Source organism: Rana temporaria, chromosome 2, assembly GCF_905171775.1.
Source record: "Rana temporaria chromosome 2, aRanTem1.1, whole genome shotgun sequence".
Lineage (NCBI taxonomy): Eukaryota > Metazoa > Chordata > Amphibia > Anura > Ranidae > Rana > Rana temporaria.
The window spans coordinates 345,666,731-345,686,476 of NC_053490.1; the positions used below are offsets into that span (position 1 = coordinate 345,666,731).

At 41.2% G+C, this 19,746-nt stretch overlaps 1 protein-coding gene across 1 annotated transcript in view; it reads right to left on the minus strand.

Annotated features, from left to right (window-relative positions):
* CNTN2 (contactin 2) overlaps window positions 1-19,746 on the minus strand; it is a 218,135-nt gene that overhangs the window by 47,540 nt on the left and 150,849 nt on the right. Inside the window, exons 13-15 of the mRNA XM_040337562.1 lie at window positions 16,125-16,300; window positions 11,710-11,830; window positions 1,840-1,998 (exon numbers count right to left, since the gene is read on the minus strand). Coding sequence (XP_040193496.1) covers window positions 1,840-1,998; window positions 11,710-11,830; window positions 16,125-16,300 — 456 coding nt within the window. The remainder of the gene's footprint in view (window positions 1-1,839; window positions 1,999-11,709; window positions 11,831-16,124; window positions 16,301-19,746) is intronic.

Below are 19,746 nucleotides of genomic sequence, written 5' to 3' on the forward strand. Positions count from 1 at the left end.
TTTTGATGCTTTTTACATCGTTCCAGTACAGTCCAGTGCAGGGAAAATGCAGCATGTTCTACTTTTTTCTGGAAGTGGAACACACTCGAACTGCAAGCCCTGGTGTGAAGTATGCCATTAAAAACCATATAGACTACTTTCCATGTGTTTTTGATGAAGAAAATAAAAACGTACTGGACTGCATGTGGTGTGAACTGGCCTTTAAAGTAAATGTTTTTTTTTTTGCTTCCCCTGTCCAGCTGGTGAGATTTTTTTTCACTTCTTGTCCTTAGGTCACAAAAGGAAATCTTACCAAATGAAGGTAATTTCCCACTTAGATAGTAGTCACAAGAAGATTTGTTTTTATCGGATGAGTTGCCCTCCGACCTCTTGGATTTCCTTCACTTTCTGTCTCAGTGACTAAGGCCCAGATTCACGTAGAATCGTGGCGGCATAACGTATCGTAGATACGTTACACCCCCGCAAGTTTTCATCGCAAGTGCCTGATTCTCAAAGCACTTGCATGAAAACTTACGCTGGCGGCCTCCGGCGTAAGCCCGCGTAATTCAAAGGGGCGTGTGCCATTTAAATTAGGCGCGCTCCCGCGGGAACGACGGCCATACTTTATACAGCACATACGTGTGCTGTGTAAAGTTAGGGCACCTAAAACGACGACTAACTTTGCGACGGGAAACTAGACTAGCAGCGACGTAGCGAATGCGAAAAACCGTCGTGGATCGCCGTAACTACTAATTTGCATACCCGACGCAGGTTTATGACGCAAACTCCCCCCAGCGGCGGCCGCGGTATTGCATCCTAAGATCCGACAGTGTAAAACAATTACACCTGTCGGATCTAAGGGCTATCTATGCGTAACTGATTCTATGAATCAGCCGCATAGATACTCTGAGAGATACGACGGAGTATCTGAGATACTCCGTCGTATCTCTGCTGTGAATCTGGCCCTAAGTGCACACATCAGTACAAATAGAGCAAATAATCTCCCCTGACAGAGGGTCTTATCCCACTTTATCCAAACCTCCAAAAATGGGGCACCTGAGTAAAAGACAAAGCTAAATATACAGTAGTTTCCTTCTAGCACCACAAGGTTTATTTTAAATTGAAGGAAGTTATTTGGCCGATCAGACCTATGATTTATTTACTCTGATTTGATAGACTGCATGCTGTACCTTCTTATTAAAAACCCCATGCGCTACTTTATCCCCCATGCACCTTATCTTTATAGAAAAGGTACTTTAATTGAAATATTAAAGTGGTATTAAACCCAAAGAAAAAGTGGTGATCTGGTCATTAGACAGCGCAGATCAAAGGCAAATTGCAGTGGCTCTATGCCTTTGTGCCTTGTAATTGCTATGATAGCCACACAAATTATAGCCACCTAGAGATCCAGGCAGCAGCAGATTTCAGGTTGTGGTCAATACATTTTATTGTGGGATTTATTTTTTAACTCTTCTCTTCTCTTCTCTCTTTTAAATCTTATCTCCACCCTATCTCGGTAGTGCCTGTTTAATAATGCCTTCACCAGCTTTTTCCGACACATTGGTTATTAAATACCACCAAAAAAGATCTGTGTCAAAATACATTTTGGTACAGTGCTGCATGCGTTATTGTCATACTATAACAATGAAAAATGGAAAAACTGAAAAAAAATCCTGGTAATAAATGGGTATATACAGGCTAGCACTCAAGTGGTAAAATCTGTATAGTTTGCATGTTGCTACTTGACCACCCTGGTGTCTCCTCCCTGGGTTGATATCTAAGCAAATAGAGAAAATAGGTGTGCAACTCAACCCTCCTCCAATATATATTTGCATTACCAATAAAGCAAATAACACTTACCTGTTTTTGTAGGCTTCCAGATTTCTGTTTCAGGCTCCATCGACTGTACCATGTAGCGACTAATAGGGTTGTGATTATCAAAACCTCGGCTCCAAGTCAGCTGAACGCTTGTTTCCTTCACATCCCTAACAAGCACACCTCCTGGTGGCCCGGGGGGGCCTGCATGAAACACACAAATATAGAATTGGGTCTCTAACATTTACTGTTAGAAAGTCTAATCTAAAAAAATAAATAGTTTTACTCATAACAATGCAATTTACTGCATAAAAGCCTTCTAAAATCTAGTTATGCAAAACAACTGCAAAAACTTCTCATAAAACAAATTATGTAGCTGCATCTCCTAAAATTTCTATATTATTAAAAAGTTTATTTATTTCAATAATTCAATTCAAAAAGTGAAAACTCATATATTATATAGATTCATTACACACAGAGTGATATATTTCAAGCATTTCTTTCTTTTAACTTTGATAATTATGGCTTGCAGCTAGTGAAAACTCAAAATTCAGTATCTCTGCAAAAATGTTCTCATGCACTGCCAGTTCACTTGAAAGTGCACTTGGAAGTGCAATTGCTCTAAATCTGAGGGGTAGATCTGAAATGAGGGGAAGCTCGGCTGATTTTATCATCCAATCATGTGCAAGCTAAAATTTCCGCCAGCAAAAGTTTGAGAGCAGGTCCTCAATTTTTCCGATGGAAAAATTTCTGTCGGAAAAACCGTTCATCTGTATGGAATTCCGACGGGAAAAAAACATGCATGCTCGAAAACAATTCGACGCATGCACAGAATTTCTCGCCTCGTTGTAGAGTTGTACATCACCGCGTTCTTAACGCTTGAAAGTTCAGAGAACTTTTGTGTGACCGTGTGTGTGCAAACCAAGCTTGAGCGGAATTCCGTTGGAAAAACCATCCAACTTTTTTACGACGGAAATTCCGCTCATGTGTACCTGCTTGCCGACCGCTGCACGCAGATATACATCTGCAGCATGGCACGAACAGGAAAAAGGATGTATATATACATTCCCTTTAAGAAGCGGCATTGTGGCCGCCGCAAGCTCCATGACTCCGACCGCGGATCCTGCGGACTCAATGTCCGCGGGCATACCCGCGATCGTGTCACGGTGAGGAAGAACGGGGAAATGCTGATGTAAACAAGCATTTCCCCAGTCTTCCTAGTGACAGGACAATGATCACAGCTTCCTGTAATCGGAAGCTGTGATCACTGTCGTGTCCCACACAGCCCACCCCCTACATTTAGAAGCACTCCCTAGGGCACACTTAACCCCTTCAGCGCCCCTAGTGGTTAACCCCTTCACTACCAGTGTCATTTTCTCAGTAATCAGTGCATTTTTATAGCACTGAACGCTGTAAAAATGACAATGGTCCCAAAAATGTGTCAAAAGTGTCCGCCATAATGTTGCAGTCACAATACAAATCACAGATTGCCGCCATTACTAGTAAAAAAAAAAATTATAATAAAAATGCCATTATTCTATCCCCTATTTTGTAGACGCTATAACTTTTGCGCAAACCAATCAATATACGCTTATTCAGTTTTTTTTTACCAAAAATATGTAGAATAATACGTATCGGCCTAAACTGAGGAAAAAAATGTTTTTTTATATATTTTTGAGGGATATCTATTATAGCGAAAGGCAAAAAATATTGAATTTTTTTCAAAATTGTCTCTCTAATTTTGTTTATAGCGCAAAAAATAAACACCGCAGAGGTAAACAAATACCACCAAAAGAAAGCTCTATTTGTGGGAAAAAAAGGACGTCAATTCTGTTTGGGAGCCACGTCGCACGACCGCACAATTGTCAGTTAAAGCGGTGCAGTGTTGAATCGCAAAAAGTGGCCTGGTCTTTGGCCAGCAAAATGGTCTGGGGCTCAAGTGGGACATAAGCCTTTAAATGGTCTCCCAGTCTGGTTCAGTAGGTTACACAATCATTATTATTATTATTATATGATTATACAGGATTTATATAGCACCAACAGTTTACGCAGCGCTTTACAATATAAAAGGGAGACAATACAGTTACAATACAATAAAATACAAGAGGATTAAGAGGGCCCTGCTCAGAAGAGCTTACAATCTAATAGGATGGGGCAGGTGGTACAAAAGGTTGTAACTGTGGGGAATGAGCTGATGGAAGTAGTAAAAGATTAGTTGGAGACATGATAGGCTTCCCTGAAGAGGTGAGTTTTCAGGATCGCCTGAAGGTAGCAAGAGTAGGGGATAGCCGGACAGGTTGAGGTAGTGAGTTCCAGAGGATGGGAGAGGCTCTGGAGAAATCCTGGAGACGAGCATGGGAGGAAGAGACAAGAGAGCTTGACAGTAGGAGGTCTTGAGAAGAGCGGAGAGGACGGTTTGGGATATGTTTAGAGACAAGATTGGTGATGTAGCTTGGGGCAGAGTTGTGGATGGCTTTGTAGGTTGTGGTTTGTATTTTGAATTTAATTCGCTGGGTGATAGGAAGCCATTGTAGGGATTGGAGGAGAGGTTTGTAAGATACTGAGCGGTTGGTAAGGTGGATAATCATGGGAAAGACTGCTGACTTGACAGTTGTACAAAAGACAGTCATTGATACTGTCGTAACTATTGGGGTTAAAAGAATAAGGCCTGTATATTGTATATTTTTCACATTTATGCTATGAACATGAGAGAAGCCATTTTCTCTCTAAAGTTGAATCGGAGTTCATGATTGCTCAAGGATGTCTCACAAAGAGACTGTCTAAGGCCCCGTACACACGACCAAACATGTATGCTGAAACTCGTCCGCGGACCAGTTTCAGCATACATGTTCGGTCGAGTGTAGGCGCGAGCGGGCCGAATTCCAGCAAACATTTGCCCGCCGGGCCTTTTCCCAGCAGACAAATATTCCTGGACGTGTTTTAAAACCGTCCGCTGAATCCTGCCCGCTCGGACATGTACGGTCGTCAGTACAGACCTACTGTACATGTCCGAGCGCCCGCCGTCCCTCGCATGCGTCGAATGACTTTGACGCATGCGTGGAAGCCTTTAAATGGCAGGCCCGCCCACGTCGCCGCGTCATCGCCGCATCATCGTCGCGGCGACGACGCGGACACGCCCCGCGTATTGTTTACGCGCGGACTTCTGTACGATGGTTAGTACAGCCATCGTACAGAAGCCCTCTGGCAGACATGTACGGTGAAAACGGTCCGACGAACCGGTTTCATCGTACATGTTTGCTCGTTAGTACCCGGCCTAAGTCTTATCTGTATTTTTATCCCCAATCGTAAATTAAAGGTTCAGACACTTAGTAAAATAAACAAGATGAGGGGAGATTCTACAGGCAATGTATAGATTAGAGAATCATATTTCAAGTGAGTTTACAAACCTAATTGGTATTTCCAGAATTAAGCCACGAAACAAGGGGGCTTATTCAAATACGACCAAATGAAATGTATTATAATATTACTCAAGTACAAGTAATATACAGTGGAACCTTGGATTACAAGCATAATCCATTCCAGGAGAATGCTCGTAATCCAAAGTACTCACATATCAAAGCGAGTTTCCCCATTGAAGTCAATGGAAACAAAATTAATTTGTTCTGCATTGACTTCAATGGCATGCAATACCGCATGCGGCCAGAGGCAGGGGGTGCCGGAGAGCCTTGTAAACACTCGGAAAGGGCCGAGGACACCTTGGCTGAACTCGGGAAAACCTCAGAGTATTTCCACTATTTTTTGAGCATTTCCGAACGACTACGTACGGCGCCAATCAGTGCCGTTCAGCTCTGCTTGGCTCCAGCACCCCCCCACCTCAGGCCAAACGCGGTATTGCACACCGCTTTGGCTTGAATCCTGCTCATTTTGCGAGACAACACTCGCAAACCGAGTCAGGTTTTTTTTAAATACAGTGCTCGTATTGCGAAAAGCTTGTTAACCACGTTACTCGCAATCCGAGGTTCCACTGTATTAACCAACGTTATGTAGTATTATTATATTGAAATACTTATATACATAATTAAGCGAATAATGTCACATATATTAGTTTATGTATTTTATTCATATTTTTCTTTCTGTATCTGTTTTAATATTCATAAAACCCATGAATGCATATATACAGTGGGGCAAAAAAGTATTTAGTCAGCCACCAATTGTGCAAGTTCTCCCACTTAAAAAGATGAGAGGCCTGTAATTGTCATCAAAGATGTACCTCAACCATGAGAGACAAAATGTGGAAACAAATCCAGACAATCACATTTGTCTGATTTGGAAAAAACGTATTTGCAAATTATGGTGGAAAATAAGTATTTGGTCAATATCAAAAGTTCATCTCAATACTTTGTTATATATCATTTGTTGACAATGACAGAGGTCAAACGTTTTCTGTAAGTCTTCACAAGGTTGTCACACACTGTTGCTGGTATGTTGGCCCATTCCTCCATGCAGATCTCCTCTAGAGCAGTGATGTTTTGGGGCTGGCGATGGGCAACATGGATTTTTAACTCCCTCCAAAGGTTTTCTATGGGGTTGAGATCTGGAGACTGGCTAGGCCACTCTCGAACCTTGAAATGCTTCTTACGAAGCCACTCCTTCGTTGCCTGGGCGGTGTGTTTGGGATCATTGTCATGCTGAAAGAACCACCCACGTTTCATCTTCAATGCCCTTGCTAATGGGAGGAGGTTTGCACTCAAAATCTCACGATACATGGCCCCATTCATTCTCTCATGTATATGGATCAGTCGTCCCCTTCCCTTTGCAGAGAAACAGCCCCAAAGCATGATGTTGCCATCCCCATGCTTCACAGTAGGTATGGTGTTCTTTGATTGCAACTCAGCATTCTCTTTCCTCCAAACATGACGAATTGTGTTTCTACCAAACAGTTCTACTTTGGTTTCATCTCACCATATGACATTCTCCCAATCCTCGTCTGGATCATCCAAATGCTCTCTAAAGCAGGGGGACACATCTGGCACTGCAGGATCTGAGTCCCTGGTGGCGTAGTGTGTTACAGATGGTAGCCTTTGTTACTTTGGTTCCAGCTCTCTGCAAGTCATTCACTAGGTCCCCCCCCCCCCCCGTGTGGGTCTGAGATTTTTGCTCATCGTTCTTGTGATCATTTTGACCCCACAGGGTGAGATCTTGCATGGAGCCCCAGATTGAGGGAGATTATCAGTGCTCTTGTATGTCTTCCATTTTCTAATTATTGCTCCCACAGTTGATTTCTTCACACCAAGCTGCTTGCCTATTGCAGATTCAGTCTTCCCAGCCTGGTGCAGGTCTACAATTTTGTTTCTGATGTCCTTCGACAGCTCTTTGGTCTTCACTACAGTGGATTTTGGAGTGTGACTGTTTGAGGTTGTGGACAGGTGTCTTTTATACTGATAAAAAGTTCAAACAGGTGACATTAATACAGGTAATGAGTGGAGGACAAAGGAGCCTCTTAAAGAAGATACAGGTCTGTGAGAGCCAGAAATCTTGCTTGTTTGTAGGTGACCAAATACCTATTTTCCACCATAATTTGCAAAAAAATTCTTTCCAAATCAGACAATGTGATTGTCTGGATTTGATTCCACATTTTGTCTCTCATAGTTGAGGTATATCTATGATGACAATTACAGGCCTCTCTCATCTTTTTAAGTGGGAGAACTTGCACAATTGGTGGCTGACTAAATACTTGTTTGCCCCACTGTATGTGTGTGTATATATATATATATATATATATATATATATATATATATATATATATATATATATATATATATATATATATATATAGCATTACCCCCATTGGAGTTGCTGTATTTTTTGGGCGGCGTGTTACCTCGTAGCTCCTCCGAAATTCCTAGGAGTGAATGATGCATATTGCATGTAGTAGAAGTAAAGGAATGTCCAGACAGGTGATCTTTGCTGTGCTCTTTATTACCCAGCCGGGTACAAACAGTAAACTTGTGGTGAGGAAAGTAAAGAAGATAGGAGAATAGCAGATTCAGGCGTAATGATAAGAAACAGTCCTGCTCCCAAACGTAACACTTCTCTTCACCACTTCTGCCGGAATGGGTCTAGTGTACCCGGACAGGTCTCTCTCACTGACCTGGCAGCCGGAGTATCACTCGGACAATTATAGGATGAAGTCTCTGCCACAGACCCTCCATGGTGAACTTGAACTTGGGAGAAAGTCTGTCACAGACCCCTCTCAATGAGCCTCAGAAGATACCTCTGCCACAGGTCCCCTCTGGGTTGAATTACTGGAGATATGCATCCTTAATAAAGTTACGTCTGGATCTCCTTCAACTTGCCACCCAGGTAGCGACCGACAGGTGATCAAACCCTCGGTGTCCAGCTACCTTGATCCCCGGTGGTTTATTCAGGCCCTTTTGGACCGCCAGCCTCTCAATAGCGCTCCTCAGACCGACTCCCCACTGAACAGCAGTACAGCTTGGGATCTTCAAAAGTAGGAACTCAGTCACTCACTGGGTCCCCATCGCTGTTCAGATGCTCCGGGTCAGCATGGCCCCGGAACCAGGAACACCGCATGGCACGCATGCCCTGGCCAGGTAGGCCATAACGCTGGGGCGCTGTGATGAGGCCACCCTAAAGGTGGGTGCTACACTGGACGAAGAAGAACAGCGAGGACAAACCCCTGTGATTGACTGCTGGGAAGAGCAACCAAACCTTGACTCCACTGCATCGGGGCTGGAAAAACACCCCAGTACAGCAGAATGGACTGACAGCACAGCCAAGCTGAGACAGAGACCACATTTTGCTACTAACAATCTGGATCAGAGTTTAAGTACATGATCTAAATTTAGCTAGCACCAGTACTGTAAAGCACATAGACGCTACATATATATATATATATATATATATATATATATATATATATATATATATATATATATATATATATATATATATATATATATATATATATATATATATATATATATATATATATATATATATATATATATATATATATATATATATATAGAAGCTGTATTTGTGAAATAATGCACAGGATTAAATTCCAATGATCTGCGTTTCAAGGAATTTAACAACCCCAGCTTATTGTGTGGGGTAGAGTTTCTCAAGCCATATATTTTAAGAAGAGCCAGAATGTCTGGAGGGAATTGACATATGATTGTCAACTTAGTCAATTAATGGTTTTCTGTAAAGTATAAGTCAAGGGTTGTCATAAATTGGCTTAGACAACAACAAAAATAACATTTTAATTTAATTCTTATACAACACTGCCCCTAGGAGGTGAAAATAATAAGAATTCAAGATGGCCGCCAGGCTTTGTTGTCATGGTAACATAGAAACACGCTGTCGTCTTACAACATCCATTACGCAGTAATGACACATACACACCCACTTTTTGGGTGAGATAAAAAGGAGTTACAGATAGCAGAGAAGGAGGCTAGGGAAAAGCCGGAATGTGAAGGCTAGAATGAATGAGTAACTTATATAGCGCTACAAAATCAAATTAAATCGCCTCAATGTGAGGAGATACAAGGCTGAGAGGCTAAGATCTTGAAAGGAACGCAGAGATGTAGGAGGTTGGAAGTAGTCCCTTTTTTTAGCTAAATAGCTTCCTTTACTTTACTGCAGTCCTGGTTTCATGTCCTCATTGTTCGTTTTTTACTCTGATGTTGCTGTAATTCTCCTCTGTTTTGGACACTTCCTGGTTGTCTGTTTCCTGATCACCACAGTACTGGGAGATTTTAGTTTCGTTTTCAAACCAATACTGCTCTAAGGCACTGTCCAGCACAGATACAGCATAACATGCTAAAATGAAACTAAAACTACAGGTACATTATATGATTGATTTTTATCTATTTTTAATCGTTTTTAAAAGGAATCAGTTAACTATTATGTCTCTATACCCTGTAAACAGTCATTTCAGCAAAAAATCATTTTTCCTTTAGTGACCCTTTAAGTCCTGGTAAAGTATTCATCTTCTATATTAATCTTTCCATGTGTACCTTTTTGGTAATTGAATTGTTTTTGCATATACATTACTACTATTTAAATTTATGGCAGAGCAAATTGGAGTTGTATTATTTTTAAACTGCAGTATAAAATAATTATATTCCAAATATTAAGAGACATACATATTTTGTTTGTTTCTAAAAAGCTAAAGACCAATGTTTGTGCAATGGTTTTGTCATGATATGTGTTTAAAAACAGATTTATTCTAAATTTAAAATGAAGTCTTGATTGGATTATCAAGCTTCCGGAACACACCAGAAGTGATGTCCAGGCCGTGAGCTCGCTGCTCGTTGGAATACATTGCACACTGTGTTTTTTTTAAATGTGAGTACCTGACCTTTGCTGTATGTACAATAAAACGCATTAAAACATACTACACCATAGCGCTTCTTTTGAATTTCTCTTTCCTACTTGGTTTTAAAACATTTGGAGCCGTTTGCCTGGCCATCTATCTAGTCCTGGATACACTGGAAATCCCCCAGGAGGAACGGATAGGAGACCCCCCCCTCTTCCCCAAGATCCCACTGTTTTTTTTTAATGCTGCTTACCTTGCAGCAGTAAGGTAAAACGTTAGTACACTTGCGGATGTGTCATTTTGCACCAAAGATTCACAACACTAAAGTCACATCGCCAATTGTTGATGTCAGTTAGCACCTTATGGTCTGCACTTTTCCCCCTTCCCTCGATTGGAAGATTACATTACTTCTGGACTGTGATGCATTTGCACCATTTGCACTTTCATTTACTTGGATTACTGTTGAATATCTATTATCTCTTTTTTACTGTGATTCTTTTAGTTTTTATACACTACATTTTATTTATATGCACTTTATTCATCACCAATTTTGTAATTGAAATTTTTGGTTTATTTAAGCATCAGACTCTTTGTATTTATTAATACATTTAGGTCTATCGCTGGAATCGATTTATATTGTCACCCCTTTTTATCACTTTATATTTATATCTTATATTGGAGCGCAACATCATCCTTAGATTTTTTTTCTACAGAATCCAAGTTGAATGAGGTCCAGTGTTAAGTTTCCACAGTGATGATTTGGGGAGCCATGTCATCTGCGGTGTTGGTCCACTGTGTTTTATCAAGTCAGCACAGCCCTCTACAAGAAAATTCTACAGCACTTCATGTTTCCCTCTGCTGACCAGCTTTATGGAGATGCTGATTTCATTTTTCAGCAGGACTTGGCACCTGCCCACACTGCAAAAGGTACCAATATCTGGTTTAATGATCATGGTATCACTGCGACTGATTGGCCAGCAAACTCGCTTGACCCAAACCCTATAGAGAATCTGTGGGGTATTGTCAAGAGGAAGATGAGACTGGTGCCCACTTTCAAAGCAACCTGGGCTTCCATAACACCTCAGCAGTGCCACAGGCTGATCGCCTCAATGCCACGCCACACTGATGCAGTAATTCATGCAAATGGAGCCCCGGCCAAGTATTGAGTGCATACTATACTGTACATGGACATACTTATCAGTAAGCCAACATTTATGTTTTTATAAAAATCCCTTTTTTTGTAATGTTCTCTGAGATACAGAATTTGGGGTTTTCACTAGCGGTAAGCCATAATCATCAAAATTAAAATAAAGAAATGCTTGAAATATATCACTGTGTATGTAATGGATCTATATAATAATAATATACGAGTTTCACTTTTTGAATTGAATTACTGAAATAAATTAACGTTTAAATTGCACCTGGATATAAACTTCACTTTAAAAAAAAACATTTCCTTCTAAGAGACTACTATTCTTCTTACAATCGATTTAAAAAATTTCAAGTTTATAAATGTTAACAAATAAAAATATTTTTTTGTAAGCAGATTCAAGCTGCTGAACTCTATTGATAAGGTCATCATGCTGTAATATTCATTATGTTGTTACCTCGCACAAGAAGGGAAGCTGAAGCAGATGTGCGGTCGACTACAGTTTGTGCTGTACATGTGTATTTTCCAGCATGCCTTAATTTAGCATGAATAATATGAAGATCCCCGACAGATTCATCCTTCACAGAAAGCATACTGTTAGACATCACATTTTAGGATTGTTTTATTGTCAAGAAAATTATAGTTCATTGTTTTACACTTTATAGAAGCCTACCCCATTTTCATATGCATTGCTGTGTGTTTTAGTCCATCAATTTTCATTGGGCTGTTTAAAGCATTTGTTACCCCAACACTTCATATTGCTGATATGTGCCTGCTGTACCATGTACTTGTATGACATACAGTAGTATCATGTTTTCTTTGTATTGCTTCCTTTGTCTGAAATCCCTGGTGTTCCTGCTATCCCTCTGCTTTCCTATTAAAAACTGACCCCACTAAGCAGGAAAGCACAACGTGGTCAGTTTTCTAGCTATGTTGGAAATTCAGTATGCTCTCATCCAATGATCAGACTTGTCCTGACTCCTGACACTCCCCCACATTGCACAGCCTTAACTGGGAAGCTCAGTGTACTGCTGCTTATCCTCCCCCAGCTCATATGTAGCTGAAAACAGAGGAAATGTGATCACTTATAAAAAAGGGAAAAAAGGGGTTTGTGATTTTTTTATACCTATACAAAAATCTTTTGCTTTTCATTTCTATTTTAAACTAAATGGGTTGTTTTACAAGGTAATCGTTTACAATCACTTTAGGCATGGCAATGGATGAGTTGCAGTGCACAATGTTGTGGTGTGAATGGCCATGCCATTCAGGTGTGTAAACTAGTAAGAGTAAACTAATAACAGTTTTAAAAAGCCCACACACAATTAGTGTGTTGGCAGTAATGCCACACTTCTCATCGTATGGCCACTTTAAGAAAGCCTGCGTGTAGTTTATGAAAGCTTTGCACCAGTTTCAGGTTCAGACACATGCACCGGATTCAGTTAGTTTTTCTACCACCACTTTTAGAATGTCACTATAGCTGTGACAGATTCTACAAGCATTACCGCTAGATTGCAGATTAGAAAACTGAAAGTTGGTCTACAGGGAAGGGTTATTCATTACTTTATTATGTTTGTGTTTTACATTTCCAACATTGGTTTCTGAGACAAAGACCACCGAGTCACACTGAACTGACTAGTTCCCCATCAGGTTCACTTTGCTTGTGATTGACAGCAGATAGCAGTGGGCAGTGGGCAGATCCAAAGTTTGGCGGCGCTGTCTATTGATTTCAATGGGCAGGGGCACTTTAGGAGGGCTTTCACATTGGAGTGAAAGGAGAGGCTCTTTACAGCCTTAGGCCTCGTACAGACGACCGGACAGTCTGCTGAAAATGGTCCGCCGGACCGTTTTCAGCGGACGTGTCCGGCCGGAGATTTCTGTATGATGGTTGTACACACCATCATACAGAAATCCGCGCGGTGACGAGGCCGCGCCGTCGCCGCAACGACGTGCACGGCCCTGGAAGTTCAATGCTTCCACGCATGCGTCGAAGTGATTCGACGCATGCGAGGGATGCCGGCCGCTCGGACATGTACGGTGTTAGTCTGTACAGACGACCGAACATGTCCGACGGACAGGATTCCAGCGGACATGTTTCTTAGCATGCTAAGAAACATTTGTCCGCTCAAAAACGGTCGGGTGGACAAATGTCCGCTGGAAACCTGTCCGGTCGGCCGTACACACGACCGAACATGTCTGCTGAAACTGGTCAGCGGACCAGTTTCAGCGGACATGTTCGGTCATGTGTACGAGGCCTCAGATTTCTGTATAAAAAATGATCATGTATTCATCCCCTCCGTGCACTGTTTTGGGAGGGATTGAGACATTTGCACTGAAAACTTTTTATAAATAGACCCCTACATTTTTGCCTAAATTGTAGGTCTTTAATTTTTAATCTTCAGACAAAAAATGTGGCAACAGTAGCAAAGGAGTTGGAAGTATGTACCTCCTAGCAGTACTGGAACAATGTGCTCTAGCACGCATACTGAAGATGACAAAGTGCAATCTAGAATTACCCTACAGTGCCTGCAGATCCAGAATTTAGTTGAGGGCATTATACAGTTCACTCACACCCTTTGGCCACTCTATGACCCCCTATAAGTGGAGACTAATGCCCCGTACACACCATCACTTTATGTGATGAAAAAAAACGACATTTTCTGTGAAGTAAAAAATGACGTTTTTGAAACTTCAATTTTCAAAGACGAAGTTACCTACACACCATCGTTTTTCTCACAATGTTCTAGCAAAGCGAGGTTACGTTCACCACGTTTTTCCATTGAAGCTTGCTTCATAAGTAGCTTCTGGGCATGCGTGGGTGAAAAAACGTTGTTTTAAACTACGTTTTTTGCTACACACGGTCAATTTCTGTGAAGTAAAAAATTACGTTTTGAAAAACGACACATAAAATTGAAGCATGCTTCAATTTTTTTTTGTCGTTTTTTACAAGACATAAAACAACGTTTTCCCCCACACACGGTCATTTAAAGTGACGTTTTTAAAAACGTCATTTTTTTTCATCACATAAAGTGATGGTGTGTACGGGGCATAATACGCAGGTTGATTCAGTAAGGCAGATGTTCTATAACAGAATCATCAAAATATTTTGTATAGCAACAACAACTTGGGCACCCCTACTAGATTCAAACCAACTAACAATGCCCTATAGACTGATTGAGGTTTTTTAGGTGCTGAATTGAATAGCCTCAAAATTCCAGAAAAGAGAATACCTATAAAAACTTTACATATATATCATATTACATAAAATATTATTATTATTATTATTATTATTATTATTATTATTATGTACTGTTCTATCCCAACAAATTTCACATATCCAGCTTTTCATTGGCTGATCCTCCATTGAATCTATACTCTATTTGAATCCCTTTGAGTAGTAATACTCTTTGCATGGGTGCTCAACCTGTGGCTCTCCAGCTGTTGCAGAACTTCAAGTCCCATCATGCCTCTGCCTTTGGGAGTCATGCTTGTAACAGTCAGTAGCTTGCAATGCCTCATGGGAATTGTAGTTCTGAAACAGCTGGAGAGCCACAGGTTGAGCACCCATGCTTTAGGACAAACAACCCCCCCCCCCCCATTACCATAGGCTTGACTCATTATGTTAACATTATTTTGTATTATTTTAAAGCTAGCTAAATACGGAAGGATATATGTATTTATTAAATACTTTTTTAAATTCACAGAGTACTAAGGAATAATCAGATATTGACTTTGTGTGTGCTAAATTTTGCCTCCTCTTTGTTCCAGAGGTTCCTTCCTCTTTTCCTTTCTGTATGAGCGCATGTTAGCATGATGCACTCCCTTAAATACTTGATTACGAACGTAAGGTAAGGCAAACAGCTAACAGTAAGTAATTATAAAGTGCAATTTCCTAATAAATATAAAAATGTACACAATTAAAATTTATACATAAAAAATATTTATGTAATTTTTATTACAATTGTAGATTGTAAACCTCTCCCTGTTTTCTGATGAAGCTGGATATGTGAAACGTGTTGAGACCAGAGATGCATGTGATAACCTAATGAATGCTGGGCCAGATTCACAAAAGAGATACGCCGTCGTATCTCTGTTTCTATCTATGCGACTGATTCATAGAATCAGTTACGCATAGATATCCATAAGATCCAACAGGTATAATTGTTTTACACTGTCGGATCTTAGGATGCAGTACAGCGGCCGCCGCTGGGGGGAGTTTGCGTCGTAAACCAGCGTCGGGTATGCAAATTAGGAGTTACGGCAATCCACAACGGATTTTCGCGTTCGCTACGTCGCCGCTAGTCCATTTTTCCGTCGCAAAGTTAGTCGTCGTTTTGGGTGCCTTAACTTTAGTCAGCAAACGTATTGCTGTCTAAAGTATGGCCGTCGTCCCCGCGTCAAAATTTAAAAATGAACGTCGTTTGCGTAACATGTCCGGGAATACGGAAGTACGCTACGCGCTTCGCCGTTCGAAAAAATGACGTCACTTCACGCAAAGCACAGCGGGAGTTAGGAAACGGAGCATGCGCTGTAGGTCCGGCGCTGCAGGTCCGGCGCGAGAGCGCGCCTAATTTAAATGGCACACGCCGGCGTAGTTTTCATCGCAAGTGCTTTGTGAATCAGGCACTTGCGATGAAAACTTGCGGCGGTGTAACGTATCTACGATACGTTACGCCACTGCTAGTCTACGTGAATCTGGCCCGCTGTTCTTTTATTTGGATTTTGCTAAAATTAAATCCAGCACCGAAAAATCACAAATAAATGACAGTCTAATTCAGTGTGGTGGGGAAATCTATAGTCTAAAACGAGCCTGTATCATATAGCAAACTAGGTGCAATGACTACATTCTTAGATATTTGCTGTATTAGGTCTCACCGCTGAAGCTCTTTGGTAATGTTCTTGCTCTTTCTCAAAGTCGATGGGCACCCCATCCAGCTCCCATGTAAATGTAAGATCCATGGTTGGATCATGGGATGCATGGCACTGCAATATGATGCTGTCCTCTTGATTAATATCAGATCCAGAGGGAGCTAAAGTGATTCGTGTAGCTTCTGCAAGGCAATGATTGTGGTGAGCATATGGGTAATTTATTAAAGCATGTGTCAAGGCAAAATAAAAAATAAGCATCATAGCTCTGCAATACATGCACATTTCCTCAGGTTTTTCCTCTTTATTGACCCTGCAACCACAGAACAATACCAGCTGATATACTAGAAATGTCCTCAGGTCTTAGGTTAGTATCGTGGGCTAAGCACTTTTGTGGATTGAGGGGTGTCAGCCCTGCCCAGTTTTCTTTTGCTAAACTACTTGAACCATTCCACGGTCTTCATTTCCAAAGCATAGGCACTAATTTACTTATAGCACCAAGATCAAAACTGGGAGGGGTGCTTTTTTTTTTCAAGGTCAACATTTTTTTAAAACAGAAATAACAAAATTATTTCAATGTTTTCGTTTATGAACCAGCATTGAGCAAGTAAGTTCTTTCTTAGGTTTTACATACATTCCTATAAAGAAAAAAAGTATCCCCCGATACTATTGGGACTTTAACGGCAACAATCCAAGCAATGTTTTTAAATGAGATATATAGAATATAGATTTATTAAGAAAACATATATACATACAGACAACTGTGTTTGGTTTCCATGTGGTGATCCGCATTTGGCCTTGTGGATCACCACATGGAAACCAAACACAGTTCATCATATATGCTGTTTTTAATGGTTTGGTGATAATACACACTGCAATTGTCTGTGTGTGTGTGTATATATATATATATATATATATATATATATATATATATATATATATATATATATATATATATATATAGGGAGTCCCCTGACGACGGAGAAGATTGGGCAAGAGCTAGCAAAAAAGCGGGCAAAAGAGCAGAAGATAGTGGAGGAGCCCGTCAGAAGACACCGGGCAGCAGGAGAAAAACCAAAGTGAGAACGGAGAAAAGCTGGAGAGGGGAGAAGAAATCGTAAGAGACCCCCGGAGCTGCCTAAAAAAAAAATCTTTAAAAACCTGTGTAGTGTGTTTTATTTTTGACACGTTTTTTTTCCAAGTGAATGGGTAGGGGTATGATGTGCCCCATACTCATTCACCTAGGATGGGGGGCCGGGATCTGGGGGTCCCTTATTAAAAGGGGCTCCCAGATTCAGATAAGCCCCCTGCCTGCAGACCCCGACAACCAACGGCCAGAACCAATGAGGAGGCGGCCTCCACCATCCATAAATGGAAGAGGTTTGGAACCACCATGACTGTTCCTAAAAGCAAAACACATTGGCCCAGATTCACAGAGAGCGGGCGCACATTACGCTGCCGTAGCGCAAATAATATACGCTACGCCAACGCAGCGCAGAGAGGCAAGCATGGAATTCACAAAGCCAGTGCTCCCAAAACTGCGCTTGGTTTTGAAGGCGTACGCCGGCGTAGGTGGAAGTTGGCGTCAGCCATGCAAATGAGACGTGACCCCATGCAAATGATGGGCCGAGCGCCAGACAGATACGTATCACGAACTGCGCATGCGCCGGGACGTGGACGCATCCCTCTGCGCAAGCTCACAACCACGTCAAAACAACTGCCTAAACTACGCCGGATCACTGCCTACGGCGTGAACGTAACCTATGCCCAGCCAGACACACGTCCAACGTAAACAACGTAAGATACGCCGGCTTGAGTTCCCTGGTGCAGACCTTTGCATGTCTGCTGCTGGGTTACATCTCCTTTATGGGGCTTAACTTTACGCCGGACGTTCAACTTCTGCACACATCGTGTAGCCTGCGTCGGGCGCACGTACACTTGTGAATCGCCGTATTTCCCTCATTTGCATATTTGAATCGCAAATCAATGGGAGCGCCACATGCGTCCAGCCTAAATGTGCGCCCACGCTATGCCGGTGTAGGCAAGTTACGTCGGCGGGATGAAGCCTATTTTTAGGCGCATCTTAGTTTGTGGGTCCGGCGCACAGATACGACGGCGCACATTTGCACTTACGTTGATGTTTCTCATTTTACATCGGCGTAAGTGCTTTGTGAATCCGGGCCTATGTGTGGCAGAAAACTAACACTGCACATCACCCTGAACACAATATTCAGCAGGGACAGGGAAGCAGGTCAGAGTTGATGGGAAGATGGATGGAGCCAAATACAGGGCAATCTTAGAAGAAAATCTCTTAGAGTCTGCAAAAGACTTGGAGTGGAGGTTGACCTTCCAACAGGACAACAACCCTAAACATACAGCCAGAGCTACAATGGAATCATTTAGATAAATGCATGTTCATGTGTTAGAATGGCCCAGTAAAAATCCAGACCTAAATCCAATTGAGAATCTGTGGCAAGACTTGAAAATTGCTGTTCACAGACACTCTCCATCCAATCTGACAGAGCTTGGGCTATTTTGCAAAGAAGAATGGGCAAAAATGTCACTCTCTAGATGTGCAAAGCTGGTAGAGACATTCCCAAAAAGACTTGCAGCTCTAATTGCAGAGAAAAGTGGTTCTAATGACTCAGGGGGGCTGAATACAAATGCACGCAACACTTTTCACATATTTGTAAAAAAAAATTAAAACCATTTATCATTTTCCTTCCACTTTACAATTATCTGCCACTTTGTGTTGGTCTTTCACATAAAATCCCAATAAAATACATTAAAAAAAAATACATTTAAGTTTTTGGATGTAACATCACAAAATTTTGAAAATTTCAAGGGGTGTGAATACTTTTTCAAGGCAATGTACATTTTTTTTTTTAATAAATGCAAAAATTTCAAACAAAATTAATAAGGCTAACATAACAAAATGTGGAAAAAGTCAAGCGCTGTGAATATCTTCCAGACACACTGTACCTCTGCACCAATCCACTGTCCTAATGAAGTACATGTCTTTATAAAAGAGGGTTGGATCAAGAAGCTAAAATACCCCCAATCACTTTCCATACTGGTATCTGCACTGAATGTAACAGAATAGAACATGCAGCTAAATACTTCAATAGGTATAAGTGTGATAGAATCTTCATTTTTAGAACTTTAAAATGTCCAATCAATATACCCTACTGCCATTGAAGGTTGCTGTAAAATACACTGGGTCCATAAAAACATGGACGAGCAAGTTGGGGTGGAGAAACTTGATTGGCCTGTACAGAGTCCTGACCTCAACCCGATAGAACACCTTTGGGATAAAATAGAGCAGAGACTGCAAGATAGGCCTTCGCATCCACATCAGTACCTGACCTCACAAATGTGCTTCTGGAAGAATGGTCAAACATTCCCATAGACACACTCCTAAACCTTGTGAACAGCCTTCCCAGAAGAGTTGAAGCTGTTATAGCTGCAAAGGGTGGGCCAACTCAATATATAACCCTACAGACTAAGACTGGGATGCCATTAAAGTTCATGTAATATAGTGTTTGTTTACTTAGTAGGTTGTCATTTTCTCCTGATTGGCTGCTGCAAACAGCGGGTATGCATATAAAAGAGGCTCAGAAAAAAATGCATG